Here is a 21,996-nt window from a genome sequence, read left to right on the forward strand (position 1 = left end):
GAATTAGTTTTGCGCTGATTACTTTTTCTCCATGGTTGTATTCCCTGTTGTACGGTGTCTTGGACTCGTAAAACTGTCGGTTGTTGCATATACAATTTAAATTGTCTTGTACATACATTGCACAGTTGTATTATTACAGTGAACTGTGTTGTAGTATTATACAGAAGCTCTATTTCCATATACACTAAAAAGGCGCCGTGATATTAGACCTCCTTGAGACGAAATAATGTAGTAAATCTGGAAATTAACTTTTCTTCCGTTTTCGATCAAGACAAATCACGTCTCTCCCAGTGTTGCTGAAAATGCATGATGTGAAACAAATTGCCAACATTATTTTTTCTCTCTTTTGCGTTCAAACTATGATACACTGAATATTTTCAATTCAATATCTATTGAATATTGGCAAGAAGGCTTTTGCTTTGGATGATGCGATTTCAAGAATTTCGTTGTCACTGTCTGCTATTACCATGACAATTCTGACCCTCATCAAAGGTAATGTGACTATATCTTGAATATAACCATTAATAAGGGAAAGTATCAGCGCCACCACGCGTTACAAAGCCAGTCCGATGAGCCAGAACATTGCGGGCGTGCTTCTTCCTCGTCCAGTATGTGTGTATTACAATTGTCATATGAGAACTAGATGATTCACGCGTGCCGACCTGCATTGACTTCGTCTTTCTTTTGCAATCGTGCGTGATATCTACAGAACACATAATCACGTGACCATGTCGACATTGTGACCAAGCATTTCTTTTGTTATAGTTTATTATACATTATTATTATGCAAGTGACCAAAGTTCAAACCATACCTGTATTCATGTTATACGACGTCTCCCCTTGTAACGATTACGCTAGTCGTCACTCTTCCAGTAATCTTTATTAATTAGTTAATTAGTAAATCTGACAGTTTTTATTAAAGTGTAACAGCTTTTATTAAAGTGAAATAAACCCCATTGGTTCAAATGCATGGGAGTGTCTAATTTAAACAATTACTGTACTGATAAGTAGAGTTGTAACCCATTACAAGATTTAGTACAGCTGATGAAGACACGTGGTAAGTGAATTTACGTCAAATAAACTTTATACAAAGTGTAAGGTATAATGCACCATCATTGCAATATGAATGAATGTCGATTTTTTAGTGTGTAGTTAAGATAGTACGTTGCCAATAAAACATTGAAATAGTTGTATGCTGATTAACATACATGCGAGTCATTCATATTTAAATTTTTAGAAGAAAAAAAGGATGTGTTTTCAAGTAAACATTATCTAAAACGTGACCATTTTAGAATATTTTCATAGGATTTCATTCAAACACATTATTCTATTCATTATTCAAAATCGTGACATCCATATGTAGCCCTCAAAATACTACATATCCTTTTTCAGCATAGGTCATTTAAGGACATTTTGAGATATGATAGAATGGTTCTACCATAGAAACCAATTGTAAACTACACAAACCACGCTTTTTTGTTCATTTTTTGAGGTCGTTTTGTAGCAATATATTTGTTGTAGGAAAATCAGTCTAGTTTTCCGCTATGTAAATGTAAGATAAATTTATAAATAAAATTGGCCTGACCCCGGGTCGAGCCTAACCAAGCCAAGTGTTGTATTTGCTTTGTACAGCGTATGGTTTGGGTATTTGAATATGAATGACCATGGTAACGTGAAGTTGCATGTGGGGTGCAGGTGGCTTTGTTATGCAAATTCATGTGAGTTGTGTGATCGACGTAGCAAGTCAGTAGACCACGAGCCGTCAAAGTGTGAGCACCGTACTCAGCTTTAACTAACAGCAGTTTGTAAGGGCATTTCTGGCTCTTCGTCACCTTGCATATGCTGCAGAACAAGATTAACAGTACAACCAGCGTTACGTTTATACCTGTGTACATACAGGACGAGTTTGCTGGTGTCAGTGGTTCTGTTCTTTGCTGAATGGAACAGGGGGAGTGACGGCATATCAACCTTGGCTTGGTAATTGTGAACTGGTGTATTGTGGACGTACTTGGATATTGGTAACTGGTGGTGCTGGTGAATGGTCTCTATTATATCTACCCGGATCGGTTACTGGTGACACAGGCAGTGTTAGAAGCTCTATGGACTTGATTTGGATGGTAGCTGAAAGACAAATTATATAATGATGGTAGGTCATGATTTGAGAATGAGGCTGGAACCCGAAGGATCATGTGGTCACCATTCCATAATTGATACACCGACGGATGCAGGATATGCCAAAAAACTACCAAAGAAGTGAATGACGGACAGAGCAGAGACAATATAAACCAGCTATAAAAGGATGAGCTAAATAGTGACCATTTCGTGTTGGTTCTCGTTCCATGAGATTTGGTCCCCAAAGAATGTGCTGTATAAGGTTAATTCAGTGGATCTCAACAGCGAGGTGCGAAATATTGCATTACGGCCATCTAAAACCATACTTGGGACCGTTGATTAAACCTGCCAGAAAGCAGAGATAGAGGTAATGCCCCCAGAAAAAAAACGCGGAAAATTTGATGAAACCCAATGGACTGAGAGAAAGATGAAAATAGGTAATTTGTTGTGTTGGAATGGCTGTTGTACGGCAAGCGAGGTGACTCCCAACATGGCATTTTATATAACCAATTTTACAATTCATTTCAATTTTGAAAACTCATTTTTATTTTATAATCCTTTTGTAAAAACCATTTTCGGTTCTGGGTTCTGTTTTTATTTTGAAAAAAACAAACAATTGTTTGAATCCATTTTCATTTTTGAAATCCGATTTTATTTTTAAAATCAAATTTTGTTTTTATTAAAATTCGTTTTCGTTTTCAAAATCTGTTTTCATTTTTAAAATCCATTTTCGTTTTTGAAATCGATTTTCATTTTTAAAATCCGTTTTCATTTTTAAAATCCATTTTCGTTTTCAAATACCATTTTCAAAATCCATTAGTACGGTTGCCGTACTGTTGCGATAACACCTGACCACAGATCGAAAATGGGCTGCGATGATAAGGACTGGGTCGGACCGGAGAGAGAAGGATAAAAACTCCCCGAAATTGGATGAAAGTCAGTATATTGCAAAGAAACTGGACAGGGAGGGACAAAGTATGAAGAGACTATGCAAAGGGACCATACAATGCAGCCTAGTATCAACGCCAACAACATGTGACCCAAGGGCCTAGAATTAACAAAATAGAAGTTACGCGGAGGCAAGAATGGAAAACCCGAAAGGTGGAGCACAGTCAAAGTGCAGACAGTCGCCAAAGACTAAGTGAGCATCTATGATCGGACTAGCAGAAGGAATGTTTATTACATATTGTACAGCAGGAGTGACATGCCCCTTATTTTGGCCAGTGATGGGCGCCAATATTCAAGGAATGAGTCACAATAATGTTACTTTGATGGAAGAATGAAGACTGTTTGGCCAGAAAAGAGAAGCGAAAAATCGGACGCTCGTACTGCAACCAAGATTAGTGATTGAACATATTCATCACAAAGGTTAGACGTCGTGGAGATAGGTGGGGAAACACCAGTGAATTGTGTGAGATGTGTGGAGAGGTTTTAACAAAACAGGTCTTCTGTGCGAGTACTGATATTGATCGCTCAATCAACACAGCCTCATGTCATATCAATAGTATAACAACAGCCAGTGCAACCACCAATAGACACCAGTGCCAATTTAATATCTAAGTTTATCATACCATGGGTAATAGCTGTAAGATTGCTAGCCATTGGAAAAGAGTAAATATTTGAGCAGATTGTCAAGAAGTTAAGAAGGGCATCTCATGTACTTAAATGTGGGTGATGTTGGCTACGTTTTTCTCGTTTGTCCAGTTCTGTTGAAGATGTTGATTTGATTGCAGTGATTGGTTCATGTTTCTTTGTTTAGAGAATGTTGACATATGGAGAATATATTGAGGTACGAGAGATGAGAAAGGGAGGACCCCATAGCATAGAGTCACATACACAGGACCAATTAAAACTACGATATGTTATCAAGTCGGCTCTATGGTACACGTGTGAACACTGCATTAGTGTGTGATCAAACTATCGTTGCATTAGCGTCAAAACAAATTAGTTGGACACTTTATTACTTTTGTTTCGCATTTGTTTGTATCTTTGATTTGATTAACAGTGTGAGCAGTTAATCACTGGAAACGCATTTAGTTTTGGAACAATTCATTGTTTCCTTATTGTTTTAATTTGGAAACATTTCTGATTGTTTACTTGCGTGATTTGCAAGACTTAAATTGTTACTAATTTCAATGCCGTTGCATATTTCTACGTGTATGACGATATACATTCATTTGAACCTTCGTCTAGTGACCCACACCCCAAAATGTTCATTCACTGACTTTTTCGCTAAACGAAACAACATCTTAGCAACGTACGGGAAAGGTGATATGTTTATGCATATTATACAATGGGAAACAATTCTCATATTACAGCGAGCTACTCCAAAAATAGCAAAGCAGGAAATTAGTTTCTCTGTGTCCTACAGTATTACAGATACGCTTTTTAATACATTCTTGTTGAATACAACACATGCATTTACATTTCTATTGTTCGGGTCAACTTGTTTCCATCATGAAATGTCACATCGTTTATGCGTTGTTCTCTACGAGGGACTGTGCACATATAATAGCTACCTCGCAAACACGTACTGGAGAGAATATATTGAGTACATTTGCATTGACAAAACGAAGCTAGTAGTGAAGAGCAAAGCCGGTTGGCATTTATTGGGGGAGCTATCGTCTTGTAATTCAACATGCTGCAAGGTTAGTTCGGGAAAAAATTGCCATGAATTGAACACGATATTATATATATAAGACTTTTTTTCAGTACTTTGGCCACCGGCCTTATGTACAAATGTGAGAATATAAAGTAATTCTATTGAACACTAGAAAGTATATTTAACAATAATATAATAATAATTATTTCTCAACTACCCCTACTTAAAAATGCGTGTTGTAAAAAGCGTGCAAGGTTCCATTGTTTTTGTTTGTTGGTTTTCAATAACTGTATAAACTTTGTTCGGTCTGGGTGATTACAATAGTATGGTGGAATATATTTCTCTCTTAAATCCAAATACCGTGGACAATAAAGTAGGAAATGAAACTCATCTTCAACAAGATTCTTACAGAATTTACATAATCTATCTATTCTTGGTACATTTTCTCTTCTTCCTGTCTTAATATATAAATTGTGGGTTGAAATTCGAAAGCTACTGCAAAGTGCTTGATCATGAAACGCATTTGATATATTTTGTTTTCCAAAATGATAATTTTGACGATTTTTTACCATGTTATTAATGTAAATAGATTTTAAAATGTGTCTCTGTTACAAGTACTTGTTAATATTAAGTGTGTGTTTTGCGTGAAAGCACTTTTTAAGTTTTGCGATGATAAACAGTTTTTCAATACATATTTCTGGTGGAAATGTTTTTTCAAAATGTGTGTCTAGTGAAATCACTTTTCAAAGAGTTATGATATTAAACACTTTATTAAAACATGTCATCGTTTGAGACGCTTTTCCTGTCTTGTCTAGTAAAATCACTTTTACAAGTGTTGTGATAAAAAAAACTTTTCAATACATATTCCTGGTGGAAACAATTTACAAAATGTGTGTCTAGTAAAATCACGTTTACAAGTATTGTGTTATGCCAATTAACACTTCATATAACGTTAAAAGACACTCGAACTGGGATGCACTTTTATACATGTTTCTGGTAGGGAGACGTTTCAATACGTGCTTCTAACGGAAACGCTTTACATAATGTGTTATTTACAAAAACATCCCTGAAATGCTGCAATAAAAACACTAACTGCGAGTATTTTCATAATATACACTTCTCGCAATTATTTAAAGTGGGAACAAGCTTTTAAACAAGCTTTTAACGTGGGAACACTTTAAATGTTTTATCACACAACATTAAAAATGTTTTATTTTAAAACAGTAATGTTGTAGAATAACTCATTTGCGATTTTAAGAAAAACACTTAATGTGTTTAATTATAAAACACTTAAAGTAGGTACAAAATGTGTCATATTTTAAAACACTTAGAAAAACAGTGTAGTCGTTTCGCTCTTCTCATGCGTTACCGATGGTGAGTGCATACATATAAAGGTTTTAGAAGCGTCTATTGTACAACAATACCTCCAAAGTTAAAATTAAAGGAATATGTTTACGTGTGTATCTACGAACAATCTAAAACCCGGTAGTCAGGGTACTGATTCTTAAACATGCCTTTTCCATGACTACGATAATTATAGTTTAAAATAGTAGCCCTTCGCTGGGAAATTGTAGTAGTAGTTTCTGTCGATAAATAAATTGAAAAACCATTTTTTCGGGTTCGTTAAAATCATATAGTACATATGTGTAGGTACTGAGTATGTACATGAACACTAATTGATTTAGTTATGGATTTTTTGCAATTTGACTTTATATCTCGCTCGTAACTTGTGTATAAAGTATCCGAATATACAAGGATTTAGATACACAATCGAACAATTGAGGTGAATGATTTTGCTGTCACGTCTATAACATAGTAATTTACATCGTTACTATAATAGTATATATTTTCTTCGAATGAACAGTAGTTTTTTTTATCAGACTTAATAATTGTTTAGCACTTTATTTTCCAAAACTAGTATAGTGAAATGATATAATATAAATACATATAAATATAAATGTGCAAAGTAATATTTTCAGTCCTAATTCAGTGCATTTAGCAAGATTATACATATATATATACTTGAATTATTGGTACTTAGTATACAAAAACAAAAATATTTTCAGTTTTCCCATATTCTGAATACAATGTTTACAACGCATTGAACAGAATGAACTAAATCCGCATACATTCACATTGTTGACTTCGCATAAACGTCGAATTTAGAAAAGTATTTAATTATAACGTGGAGTTTATCGACATAAAAAAAGATAACGAAAATGATTCGATTTGTTAACTTTTGTGTATATTATTTCTGCGTTGCCGTGCGTGAAGGATGAAACTCTTCATAACTGTAGTTAAATAATAAAACTAGGCTTTATGTAGATATGTGACTATGTGAAACCAGACAAAGGTTGGCGTCCGTCTTGCTATCCACCGGATTACACCATATAAAGATGGAGTTCAACTTAACTCAGTTTTTAGTCCATTTAATGATCCGTCAATTGCAGGAGAGGTACGTTTTAATGATATCTTATTTATCTGATTGCGCCAAAAATAGCTACTGTTCCAATGCAGACACAATTGTAATCAACGGTGTCTCTGGCGACAGAATACGGCGCGAAACATCGATTTAAAAGTCCGCCGAAATTCTTTGATTCGATAAGCATAGATAATAGGATTAATACCGGAGTTGGCGTTCACCAACATCGCCAGATAGTTGCGTAAAATACGGCTCACCTCACACTGACTTTTCCGACAGAGAACTGTCACGGCTGTAATAATCTGATACGGCAACCAACAGAGAAGAAACATGCCGACTATAATACCCAATGTGACTACCGCTTTCATGATTCTCTTTTTTTGTGAAACAGAGTCATTCGATTTATTCCCTTTCCCTCTCGGACGTTGGATAGGCACTGGATTCGAATGATCGGCTACTGATTCAGCAGGAACAGTAACTGTGTCTGGTTCTCTTTGAGTTGAGTTGCTAGAAGATGACGTTGTTAATTGCGCGAGTGTTATCATGGATAGCGTGGAAGTGCTGCTTTCTTCTTCCGAAGCTTCTTGTATTGTGATTGTCGGAACAGGTGTGTCTCTGGTCGGCATCAATCCTTCTGCCGTACTTGACTTCAATGTGGTTTCAAGCTGAGAGACAATGTCCGCCTCACTGGGTGTCGCCTCAGTGTCTATACGTCCCGTCGGAGACATTTCATAGGTTCCCATGGTGGGATCGATGCGCTTGGTCTGACGGTAAGCAACACAAAACACCAAACCATGCACGAGAACGACGAGACTGGTTGGTACAGCCCAGCTCATCCAAAGGTAGAGCAACATATTCAGACTTTGTTTTTGCCACACCATGGGGACCGAACAGTATCCAAAATAGTACTTCTCCTCGCCGAGCCAAATATAAAGACACAGTCCCTGAGACACTGCAACAATCCATACAACGAAAATACAAAGCTTGTACGCAAATGGAGTCATGTACCGATTGTGCCAAAATGGGCGGGTTATCGAGAAATAACGATCGATGCTAATCGTCAACAGTTGATATATCGAAGCGTTTACTAAGATGGGAAAAAACGTGAACGATAGTAGACACTGATAAAACTGGCTGAACAGATATGGGTTTATCACAGGAACTGCCACGTATGGATACGATAAACCTACCAATATATCAGCTACAGATAGCGATACAATGAAATAATGTTCTACTGACCGTAAATTCTTGTTAATGAATACAGCAAAGAGGACCAGCGAGTTTCCCCCAACAACGCACACTGCTACGAAACTTAGACATATTACGAAATAAAGAATCTCTCCGGTTATCTCAACCGCAGGTATACTAGGTTCTACAGCTGACTCGTTGCTATTAGTAGTCGTATTTCCGATAGAATCCATATCTACTGAATAAATATGTTGAGTGTAAAACATATGGTGTTCCAGAAGACTTCCTTCACGTTGTTTATGAGGTTGTTGACAATCTGTCAAAAACTTGCTCTTTGAAATATGTAATGTCTTAGTAAGCGGAGTGATACGTGAACTTTAAGTAAAATGTCACTCATTATTGTAAATTGAGAAGTCGTGACAAATTGGAAACGCAATTTCGAGAAAATCGTTCAAGTTGCTCCTGTCCAGAAGCGAGTAACTTAAATTTCCATATCATTGCCATATCAAAGATACCGAATACGTGCTATTTTGTGTCATTATATGTTATTAAAGTCTAGTTAAACCAAACCCATTCAAAAGTACACATACGTATTTGCCACGTGCACTCGACCCATGTTTATAATATCCGTTGGTGAGAACAAGAGTGAATATTATGGATTACCTGAAAACTACCTTGCGTTCAACAGTCGATGTTTAATGCAAACTCTTGAACGTTACTAAAATGGGTTATTCGGGGTCCTCTCAAAATGCTTGTTGACTATCATTTCCCAAGTTCTTATAGCGTAGAAACGATCTGAGATATAAATCATAAATCATCTGTTCTATTTTTATAGAAGAACCTTCCCAAATAAAAGAAATTCTAAAATTTAAAAACATATAAGGTAGTCACTAAACCATGTACAGTTTGAGGCGTGGCCTGTTCAGCATTTGTCAACAACCAATCACAAGACTGGTTTACGAACCACATCGAGGTCACGACTCGGTTAGCCTTGCTCAACTGGTTCGTAACCAGTCTTGTGATTGGTTGTTGACAAATGCTGAACAGGCCACGCCTCTAACGGTGTCGTGCGTTCGGACTAACCGTTAGGAATTCCTAAATGGAGTCAATTTTTGTAGTTTTCTTGATTTATTCTGCAGATATCGGTAAAATGTAGGTATGGCTTTGACGAAATTCGAAGGAGCAACTAATATTCTTCAACCTGGTATTTTTTTTAGATTTTATTTTTTTATTTTTTCCGTTTGTTTTTTCGAGTTTAAAAAATGTGAGCTGGCTGGAGCCTTCATCCCTTGTCTATTTCTTGCACTAGATACCAGCCGATACCCCCCCCCCCCCGCTCATAGAGACTGCGTATTACAGTTGATTATAGTTCCTGGGCTCCCTGTGCTTCGAAAGCCTGCCGCAAAAATCGAACGATTTGATTTTGAACTAGAATTTCTTTATTTCGTAACTCACATCGACCGGCCGATCTTCGACAGAAGAATATTGCTTCCGAATACCCTTACTTAATCAAAATTGCCTATCATCAAATGTGGACAGCACATTATTAAGCATGGAAATGTCCTCCAAAATACTTCGTGTTTGTCGAATCCCACGCGATGTTTGACGCCACTACGACGCTATGATCTTTGTTTCTCCTGTTTTTACGTTCGATTTCACGCATAACGCGTGATTCTCGCAATGAACGGAAAATGGTCTATTATAACCGACAGAACGCTGAATTCATTTATTAAACCCAAGAACGTACACAGGTGAGGTAGTATGACCCAAACCACCCACAACGTCACTGTATTTACTTTATTTAACATGGGAGCTATTAAATATACGTAATACAATGTATTTAAACCGTTGTGAACACTTCAATTGATTAATTAGCCAAGCAATCTTTTTATTCCATTAGACACTGGCCGGTATGACCTAAACCACCCTCTACGTCACTGTATTTACTTCATTGGACATGGGAATACATTGTATTACATATATTTTATAGCTCCCATGTCATTACAAATACAATCAAATGACACGGAAAATACATTAAGGTCAAAAAATTCACACGTGTTGCGGTTGTATTTATGCTCAGTACTTAATAGCTCGATTTACAATACTAAAATGATTAGGCAATAATATTATGGCTGAGCTATGTTTTCTAAAAAAAAACTGCTACCTGTCTCCATGGCGTGCACGCTTCATGGCCGACCTCAGCAGGTCAATGCATGTTTGATGTGGATTAATGGTAACGAACAGGATTTTTATTTTGCGTGTGTGGTGATTATTTTAATAGTCATAGACAATACCTGTGTTAGCGTGAGTTGACATCATTGTTTGGCATATGTACTGTCATCAGTTCGTGTCTAAATGATTGAAGTTAAGCCGGTGTTGAACACGGTGAACTTCTTATATTGGTCGGCTCAATTCTACGGGATTCTACCCCTCATTTGAAACCCAGAGATATCGCAGAAATGAGTAAGTGAAACATTTGTAAAGTTATATCTAATAATAAATTAAACCACATTGTCCTGGGTACCGATTTTACATGGTCGATGTTAACTTCATAATTTCAGCCAGAAATTCAACATGCAGCTAGAGTACATCATTGTTTGGTCCGGTTCAATGTGACATTATAGGTCAAACAAAGCCCGCGAATGACAAATTTGATCCAACTCCGCATAATATGCACAATTTTCAACAAAATCACAAGTTGCTACGTTGAAAACGCGCTATAATTTGCCATTGCTGCATTGAATGAGTGGGAATTGGCAACTAGAATAGCGAAGCATACTAATGAAGTTTCTTAAAAATAACTTGTCGTAATTTTGTAATGGCGTCTTGTACATTTAAATTTAAACATCGTACACTTATACATTGCAATACAGAAACACATTGGCACACTTGTAGAGAAAAGTATGTTGTTTATTTCAAATGTTGAGGCTACGTCATGTAATACAGTGTTCCAGTTACGACATTAATGTGTTTTAAATGTAAAGATGAATTGTAGATATTGATTATCAATGTTGTTGTTGATTCTTGAATGAATTACAGGAGGAATGTCTCCCTGAATTGACTGCATTGTACTGTCATGTGTTTGTCTCTTTTACTTTTCTGGAATTGTAAATTTGCTTGCGGATTCAGTTAATGTCGGGGTTTTCTTAATGTTGATTATTGGCTTTATATTTTTCTATTTACTATATGCACATGATATATGCATACTGAGGAGCGTTGTTAACCAAATGACGAGCGAATGGTAATGCCCTTGTGGACTTTATAGGTAGAGCAGTTTCAGTATTGTGGTTGGGGATAAGATGTTCATTGAGCCTGAAGAATATGATTTATTAAAGATGAAATTTGAAATTGGTCTATAGAGTCTAGAACAGATCCATGTTGAAAGGAGATATTGATAATCCAATATTGGGTGTAATATGTTGGAATATGATCTAGGTGTCACGCTTTGAATGACGTCATTAGTAGAGGTGAATCGAGACAAAAATAAAAAAAATTGCAGAAATTTGATCACTAGATCCCAAAAATTGTATTTAGGTTGTAGCAAATTTCGTCAATTAACTGACGATTTTTAAAGATGATTGCCCACGAGTTGAACACGAGACAAGACTAAGCAAAGCCTTCTGGTCATCTGATTTGTCTCCAATTTCATTTTTATAGTATTTTGCTTTGGTATTATGGATCATGTGGTTAATAAATGCATATATTGATTTCAAGTCTATCTGAGAGGTATTTCAGGTGAAGTCATCAAACTAGTCTCTTTGCATCTGAATACACTGTAGTGATAAAACGCTTCTTGAATGGTCTTTGACGAGTAGCCCCGTTGGATGAGAATTATATTGCGATACTACTGTAGTCACATTTGATTCAATTTGATTAATTGCTCTATACCTGCATCCTTTCTATTATATAACAATGTCTAAATGGTTGTATTATAACGAAATATGATTTTAAAAAACTGGAAAACCTTTAGTTAATATTTCATTTCTTGTTCCAATATCATGTTTATATTTGTTGAAATTTCAAACAATATTTAAAATATATAAATAAACTATTAAATAAATCTGTCAATAACTGAAATGTTATCGCATTTTCATCTTCTGGCAGAAGAATGAGATTATCAGAATATTAATAAAATATTAAAATAACAATATCATAAACATAAAATAACAATTCCAAAACATGGATTAATAATTAGATGTTTCGAAAATAAGAATATGGCTAAATATCACCCAAACCATCAGTGTAACAAAATAAGGCGACAAATATTTAGAAACAACTAATCAAGATTAATTAATACGTGATTAGGGGAAATATTTTGGACAATTTCGAGCACATTTATTTGTTCACCATTTTCATGTCACAACGACCACGTTTTTTTATTATTGCTAATATATTATAATACAGTGATATACCAGGCATTAGTGAAAGTGTATCAAGCTTTCTCATTAATGTATATTAAGAATTAATTTGTATTTATGTTATATTTTGCAGAATAATTTGAAATTTGATTTATTGGAAATATGTTTAAATTTCTGCTGCAACATAACTTTATATATTTTTTTCATTTCCAAACTTCACTTGTTTACCAGCATAGCTTCTTTAGGATCATGATCTACACAATAAAATTACTATTTCAATACGCAACTTCAAGGTTTTAGCCAATATTCCTCCCTGACTACGTGAGCTATTGTATTGTTTGTTTTTTTTCAAATAAAAGAATACAATTTCAAAAGCTTGTAGTTTTTGAAAATGACCGCTTACATAGGTTTATCAGCATACCCTAAACTATGTCTACATGGTCCCTCTTTCAAATAAATAGGTGCAATATTATTCGACGTAGACCCATGACCCATGAACTAAAGCGTCTATGATTGGTTGAATGTTAAGAAGAAGTTAAATCATTGACATGCGATTGGTTAGTGAAACTTTGGAAGTTTACGTCAGCGACTTCTGAGTGTATAACTTTACATACTTTCACTGAGAAAAAAAGAAAGAAAGAGTTTGTGTTGAATGGGGCGTTGGCTTCGGCCACTGCTCTGCTCGTAAATTATATTAGATTGAACCTATAGAGTTGCGTATAGTTATTGGCGTGAACTAGATGTATCCTCGAGAAATATTCCCCGAGGTAGAGACAATGAAGAATCCGGTGTCTTGGTGTGTCTGACATATATATTTTTGGAGATATTGATAAAAGTGCATTTTTTTGTATTTGAAGAACATCAGAATATTATACATTCTTCTTTCAAGTGGATAATATTGATAATATTTTTTTTAAAAACGTTGCCTCGATTAAAACTAGTTAAAATATGTTGTCACGAAAGATGCCATAGCCACGAAAGGAATACGCTGATCTAGTTTATCCTTGGCGACGCTCCCAATTCAAACAGCTCTCCTGTTTGTAAATTATTCCTATTAACGTCAAAAAATAAAAACTAGCGCCATCACGTGTCCTCTTCAAAACAAGTCGTAATTCAAACCAGGGGGCGCCAGACAAAACAAAATGATTCGCAAATCAAACTGATTCATCAAAAAGAAAAGCAACCACTGTTTCCATTTATTTGAAAGTGATGTCATTATAGATTGCCACGCAATAAAGAATGTTCATTTTAATAACAATTTTTATTTAAAGTAACATGAAATATATACGACATGATTTGAATTCGTGATATTTAAACTAATTATTACATACATATATACACTGTTACATTAGTATTACATATCTCGATCAGATTCAATTTATTCTTTGTGTATAACATTTGGCGCAGCGCCGCACTATTGGATATGCAGAACAATCTAATTCATCATGGCCGATGGTGTTTTACGTAAGAGCTTTCAAGACAAATTGGAACAAGAACCTTTTTTCCACACGATTGAATCAATTTACAGCACACTGATGATTTAGACTCCTAAAGTGCACACCGTAATGCAGTTAGTGACCTTTCCTAGAAATGCAATATTCATTTAAATATTATTTACGGGTGTTAAGGCGAAATCATTTTCATTTCCATTGAATGTACTGGCATCGTTTTGTATGAGCCAGGGGCTACTCTGTGTGCAAAATGTATGCGGGGATACGGTTACCATGGTTAGTTACTCTCGCTCACACTTTAATGAGCAAATAAATTTCTATTTCCAATTTTTGATTAGCTATATAAAATGAACCATATTGATGAAAATATAATGAACGACAGTGCTGATGTAATGATTTGTATATCCATCATTTGTTTTGACTACTACCAATGAAATGAGAACACGTTTGAGTCAACAAGCTGAGATGAAATACCCCCCCCCCGGGTCAGGTGTGAAAATAACACCCGGCATTCGAAACATTGTTGTGATTAGGCATGTGGGATGTAAGTGTTACCCTGACTACACCCGACTCTCCATAGTAATAACTATATCAGTGATGTAATTGTAGAATGTAGCGTAGTATTAACAGAGAAACTGAGCTCGTGTTAGTGCATTAAATCAATGTATCTGATGTATCTAGGTGCATCGTCACGCGTTCAGCGTACCGGTAATTAAAAACACCTGACATATGCTCCTTCCGTCGACTTCTGATGGATTGTGAATACAATTTTCAATTTTCTGCTTGTCAAAATGTATATGAATGGATGTGTTCAGTTGTGACCATCTGTCATGTTATCGGCATTACGGGGGTTTGTCATTAAATTCATCTGTTCTTAGCTTTCAATGCCCCTCGTGTATAACTCTAGGCACTTACATAACTGACTTAACGTGTGTGTGTATCCATATGTATACCGACTACGATTGTAATAGTGTTCAATATTTTAGCCGTATCCATGGAGTCTCTATGGATATATATATATATATATACATATATAAAAATAACATATGTCTTTACAATAAAATATGTACCTAAGTGGGTTTTTTTTGTTATTGTTGTTGAAATGGGTGAGAATATCGATAATATTCTTTACGCCTATAGTATGCATACTAGTATGCATGCTTCTTCATGTCTATGGGTGTTCGCATGTTACGCTCACGTGACCTTGTCCGCTTGAATAAATAGTGGAGGCTATATTCATTTCATCTGCTGTAATTAAATTGTGTAAACAAAGGTAACAATAACGTCGTTAATAAAAATTAATAGTAAAGTAAAATAATATCATTCATGTTTATATTGAGGGGATTATCATATATATGGACATTCTCGGTGACGTTATGCCATGTTTCCATGGCGCAATATTGACGCAGTAATTTGTACAATTTTATATAATTTTCCATGATTTTTTTTTATTATTTTCTCCAGGTGAACGTGATTGTTTATTTCCTACAGGTTTCTTTATTAATATGAAATATATCAGGCGGAATTTATTCAGTTTGAATTTTGATTTGGCGTTAACTGCGACACGCGAGAATAGGAAGTTGATGAGCAACAACAACCAACTGGAATATCAGAACACATCGGTGTATCAATGAATGAATGCTAGTGGTGAGTGGTGTTAGTTAAGTGTGGATTGTGAGTCATGGATACATAATCCGTGGAATTGCAATTGGAATGTCGAATGTCGAATGCGTCTGCCATAATGTGAAGCGCCCCTAGCATTTGTACACAGATAACAGCCTTCGTATTAACACTGTTGCTTTGTTAGAACAATATTCGTGGGCGTTATAAATCGAGTTTGGGTAATTTAGCAGAGGACATCGTAGAGTAAATAAATCACTACATATAGAATATTTCGTTTGTTTCCATCACAGTCAATGTAGCAGGATATTTAGAGACACCAAACACCAATGCGAAACCGTGCGTATGAGCTGCTGATTGGTCGACTCGATGATATGGGCATGACATGCTAATTAGTAGCGCGTGCATTTGATTGACTGGTGAGCTTAGGGTATTGGGTCCATATTACTAACTAGGCAGAAGGATACCATAGGCTGGTCTCGTGTGTTAAACTTATATTTGCATAATTCATTGAAAAGTTGTGCATGTACTACTGTGTCTAAATTACGTTCTATGTTCATTCAATAGGGTACTCACACAGTAGCGCTCTTCTTCTACTACATACAGCGGTTCGCCGACATCGAACCTGTGCTGCCCGTGCTGACGTGTGAGTAGTTACCGGTAACAGCTGAGGAAACTATTCAATCAAGGTAGGTCTTAGTGTTGGTGTTCTTGATATATTCACATGCCTAGAGTTGCAATTACCGTGACATCACAAAACATTTTTTTTTTCTATTGTGAATGAATACATCTTGATCATTCTAACATTGAGCTATATTACGTATTGGCGAATGTCGCAATACGGTGTGTCCTAAAATGGCGTATTGCGTACAACATGGTGTGCACGGTTCACCGTTGTTGAATGGGAGCAGCCATTATTTAGCACGGATGAAAAATAAGCGGGTGTCCTCTATGTGTATTTACCTGTATTGTGTTTACCACGGGATCTCGTCAATACCGTATGTACAATGACTTCGCTATTGCCGCAAGATTTGCGCGGTGATCTAGGGAGTATGATTAATGATACCGGGACATTCCGCCAATCCCTTCAGCATACATGTACACCTTATGCCTATAAACGTATTACACTGTGGCACTGAGACTGCGCAGTGACAGCAAACACGTCCTCTCGTCGGTGAAGGAATTAACCTGGAATGCTATTATTACGGAAACAATTGCCGATCGGGTGTTTACCTGTCACTCAGCGTGGTGACGGGTACGTTAACATTCCGTTGCAGTGTGCCTGCAATTTACCGTCGCTTATACTGCCCATCCATCAATGTTAATACTACGTGTTTCCTATTAATGACCAGATAACCACCATTATACAACAACACGTGGCTCGAAATACCCTTTTATCGCCATAAATAGCAATAAATTTACTTGATAATCAGAGATAACAACCAAACAATCTACTATGCCGTTCCATCTGTAACAATATACATTTACCAGCGCATTTTCTCGAAATTGATATTTAGCAGAAAGATTACCTACTAATGCTTTCGCTTAATGTTCAAATATAGATGGCAAAGACCACATTTATTTCTAATCGTATTTAACAATTGTATTAATCCCATACATTTGTGAACAAAAAGATACTTGAAGGCTCTTTGTATATTGCATAAAAATAGTTGTTTCCACTGTTCAGGTGTACACATGTCTGAGTCTTTGTAATTTAAGACTACTTATATTGTAATGCACATAATCTTCTAGTCGTGATAGTTCAGAAAATAAGTTTTTAATAGAAAAGTCTGGATGTGCGTGATCGTAAGGCTAAATCTCAACGGAACTTAGTTTCAGCAATGATCGTGTCTCGAAGCACCGAATTTGTCTTGCATACCATTTTTTGTTTCGATCAATGTATTCCGCATGCGTTATATATGAGCCTTCGAAAACAAAACGACTATTGTGCTTTTCTGAACATCTAACCTGGACGAATGGTCTGAGATATATATGCATACACTGAAACATTCACTGCCAACATGCATACCGTCTCAATCGAATTGAACTAATAAAACACGTCCTGAAGATTCAAGAGTAATACTCCATTCTGTCGCATTGATGCGTTGCCGAACACAATGGTATGAATCACAGACATGGATACTTATTTCATCTTTGCCCGCCTGTTGTTCAGAACAGTGTGCCCGTGCCGACAAAGGGTAGCCGATGGAATGAACATTTGCATAGGAAGCATATTGCAGATGGTTGAACACAATCTAATTTATATCTATATGTATAGCTTCTTTGATCAATTTTCCTACCAAATTTAACCTCAACTCATAAATCTGTAATATCTTTCAATATATGTCATATTTGCCGTATGCCTGGTATCCACGACAACCAAGCACCAGGCAAAGACATTTTAAGAATAATTCGATTTCTGACATTAACTGTTTCCTGGTGCTTGGAGATGCAAAAAAAACTACATAGTACGTTATTTAGTAGAGAGGGCAACACATTTTATTTTTATTACCCAATATCTATTGCTTTTTTCACGCATTATAAGGCATCTTCACTCACACAGTGGTGTGCTTCTTCACTCACACAGTATTGTCATCTCTACTCACATAGGATTGTCAACCCTACTCACCCAGTGGTGTGTTCTCTACTCACACAGTACTGTCAACACTACTCTCACAGTATGGTCATCTCCACTCACACAGTATTGTCATTTCTACTCATATAGTATTGTCATCTCTACTCACACAGTATTGTCATCTTTACTCACATAGTATTGTCTTCTCCACTCACAAAGTATTGTCATCTCTACTCATACAGTATTGTCATCTCTACTCACAGGGTATTGTCATTTCTACTCACACAGTATTGTCATCTCTACTCACAGGGTATTGTCATTTCTACTCATAAAGTATTGTCATCCCTACTCACACAGTATTGTCATCTCCACTCACACAGTATTGTCATCTCCACTCACAGTATTGTCATCTCTACTCACAGAGTATTGTCATCTCTACTCACACAGTATTTTCATCTCCACTCACAGAGTATTGTCATCTCCACTCACAGTATTGTCTTCTCCACTCACAGTATTGTCATCTCTACTCACAGTATTGTCATCTCTACTCACACAGTATTGTCATCTCTACTCATAGAGTATTGTCATCTCTACTCACACAGTATTGTCAACTCTACCCATACAGTATTGTCATCTCTACTCACACAGTATTGCCATCTCCACTCACAGTATTATCAACTCAACTGACACAGTATTGTCATCTCTACTCACACAGTATTGTCATCTCTACTCACACAGTATTGTCATCTCTACTCACACAGTATTGTCATCTCTACTGACACAGTAGTGTCATCTCTACTAATACAGTATTGTCATCTCTACTCACACAGTATTGTCATCTCTACTGACACAGTATTGTCATCTCTACTTACACAGTATTGTCATCTCTACTCATAAAGTATTGTCATCTCTACTCACACAGTATTGTCATCTCTACTCACAAAGTATTGTCATCTTTACTCACACAGTATTGTTTTCTACACTCACAAAGTATTGTCGTCTCTACTCATACAGTATTGTCATCTCTACTCACACAGTGTTGTCTTCTCTACTCGCACAGTATTGTCATCTTTACTCACAGAGTACTGTCATCTCTACTCACAACGTATTGTCATCTTTACTCACACAGTATTGTCATCTCTACTCATACAGTATTGTCATCTCTACTCACACAGTATTGTCATCTTTACTCACACAGTATTGTCTTCTCCACTCACAGTATTGTTATCTCTACTCACAGAATTGTCATCTCTACTCACACAGTATTGTCATCTCTACTGACACAGTATTGTCATCTCCACTCACACACACAGTATTGTCATCTCCACTCACACACACAGTATTGTCATCTCCACTCACACACACAGTATTGTCATCTCTACTGACACAGTATTGTCATCTCTGCTCATACAGTATTGTCATCTCCACTCACACACACAGTATTGTCATCTCTACTGACACAGTATTGTCATCTCTAATCACACACACAGTATTGTCATCTCTACTGACACAGTATTGTCATCTCTACTCACACACACAGTATTGTCATCTCTACTCACACAGTATTGTCATCTCTACTTACACACACAGTATTGTCATCTCTACTCACACAGTATTGTCATCTCTACTGACACACACAGTATTGTAATCTCCACTCACACACACAGTATTGTCATCTCCACTCACACACACACAGTATTGTCATCTCCACTCACACACACACACAGTATTGTCATCTCTACTGACACAGTATTGTCATCTCTACTCACACACACAGTATTGTCATCTCTACTGACACAGTATTGTCATCTCTACTCACACACACACAGTATTGTGATCTCTACTTACACAGTATTGTCATCTCTACTGACACAGTATTGTCATCTCTACTCACACACACAGTATTGTCATCTCCACTCACACACACACACAGTATTGTCATTTCCACTCACACACACACAGTATTGTCTTCTCCACTCACACACACATACACAGTATTGTCATCTCCACTCACACACACTGTATTGTCATCTCCACTCACACACACACAGTATGGTCATCTCCACTCACACACACACAGTATTGTCATCTCCACTCACACACACAGTATTGTCATCTCCACTCACTCACACACACACAGTATTGTCATCTCCACTCACACACACACAGTATTGTCATCTCCACTCACACACACACAGTATTGTCATCTCCACTCACACACACAGAGTATTGTCATCTCCACTCACACACACACACACACAATATTGTCATCTCCACTCACTCACACACACACACAGTATTGTCATCTCCACTCTCACACACACATTATTGTCATCTCCACACACACACAGTATTGTCATCTCCACTCACACACACAGTATTGTCATCTCCACTCACACACACACACAGTATTGTCATCTCCACTCACACACACAGTATTGTCATCTCCACTCACACACACAGTATTGTCATCTCCACTCACACACACACAGTATTGTCATCTCCACTCACACACACACAGTATTGTCATCTCTACACACACAGTATTGTTATCTCTACTCACACAGTGGTGTGCTTCTCCACTCATGTAGTAGTATCATCTCTGCTCACACAGTGGTGTGCTTCTCCCCTCACACAGTATTGTCATTTCTACTCACACAGTATTGTCATCTCTACTCACACAGTTTTGTCATCTCTACTCACACTATATTGTCATCTCCACTCACATACACACAGTATTGTCATCTCCACTCACATACACACAGTATTGTCATCTCCACTCTCACACACGTCATATTATAATGACGACTGCTACACCAAAATATTTCTCAAAATAACCACCGAAAATATTTATAATAATATTTTTATTTTTATCTCTACTCACACAGTATTGTCATATCTACTGACACAGTCTTGTCATTTCTACTCACACACACACAGTATTGTCATCTCTACTGACACAGTATTGTCATCTCTACTCACACACACAGTATTGTCATCTCTACTCACACAGTATTGTCATCTCTACTCTCACACACAGTATTGTCATCTCTACTGACACAGTATTGTCATCTCTACTCATACAGTATTGTAATCTCCACTCACACACACAGTATTGTCATCTCTACTGACACAGTATTGTCATCTCTACTGACACAGTATTGTCATCTCCACTCACACACACAGTATTGTCATCTCCACTCACACACACAGTATTGTCATCTCCACTCACACACACAGTATTGTCATCTCTACTGACACAGTATTGTCTTCTCTGCTCATACAGTATTGTCATCTCCACTCACACACACAGTATTGTCATCTCTACTGACACAGTATTGTCATCTCTAATCACACACACAGTATTGTCATCTCTACTGACACAGTATTGTCATCTCTAATCACACACACAGTATTGTCATCTCTACTGACACAGTATTGTCATCTCTACTCACACACACAGTATTGTCATCTCTACTCACACAGTATTGTCATCTCTACTCACACACACAGTATTGTCATCTCTACTGACACAGTATTGTCATCTCTGCTCATACAGTATTGTCATCTCCACTCACACACACAGTATTGTCATCTCTACTGACACAGTATTGTCATCTCTACTCACACACACAGTATTGTCATCTCTACTCACACAGTATTGTCAT

General features: G+C 36.7%; 2 protein-coding genes across 2 annotated transcripts in view; one reads left to right on the forward strand and one right to left on the reverse strand.

Moving 5' to 3' along the window:
• Window positions 1-7,243: 7,243 nt before the first annotated feature.
• Window positions 7,244-8,557, reverse strand: LOC146735008 (putative G protein-coupled receptor No18). Its single transcript, XM_085507314.1, has one exon. It carries the CDS (start codon window positions 8,555-8,557, stop codon window positions 7,244-7,246), a length of 1,314 nt encoding a protein of 437 aa, XP_085363440.1.
• A 7,663-nt stretch (window positions 8,558-16,220) lies between these two features.
• LOC146735009 (uncharacterized) overlaps window positions 16,221-21,996 on the forward strand; it is an 83,991-nt gene continuing 78,215 nt past the window's right edge. Inside the window, exon 1 of the mRNA XM_085506933.1 lies at window positions 16,221-16,442. The gene's annotated coding sequence lies outside the window, so the exon portion shown is untranslated. The remainder of the gene's footprint in view (window positions 16,443-21,996) is intronic.

This window comes from Saccoglossus kowalevskii, chromosome 13 (genome assembly GCF_978046115.1).
Source record: "Saccoglossus kowalevskii chromosome 13, keSacKowa6.1, whole genome shotgun sequence".
NCBI lineage: Eukaryota > Metazoa > Hemichordata > Enteropneusta > Harrimaniidae > Saccoglossus > Saccoglossus kowalevskii.

Bases quoted from the DNA above. Each gene is read 5' to 3' on its own strand.
- LOC146735008 (XM_085507314.1), bottom strand. From the start codon at position 8,557: ATGGATTCTATCGGAAATACGACTACTAATAGCAACGAGTCAGCTGTA.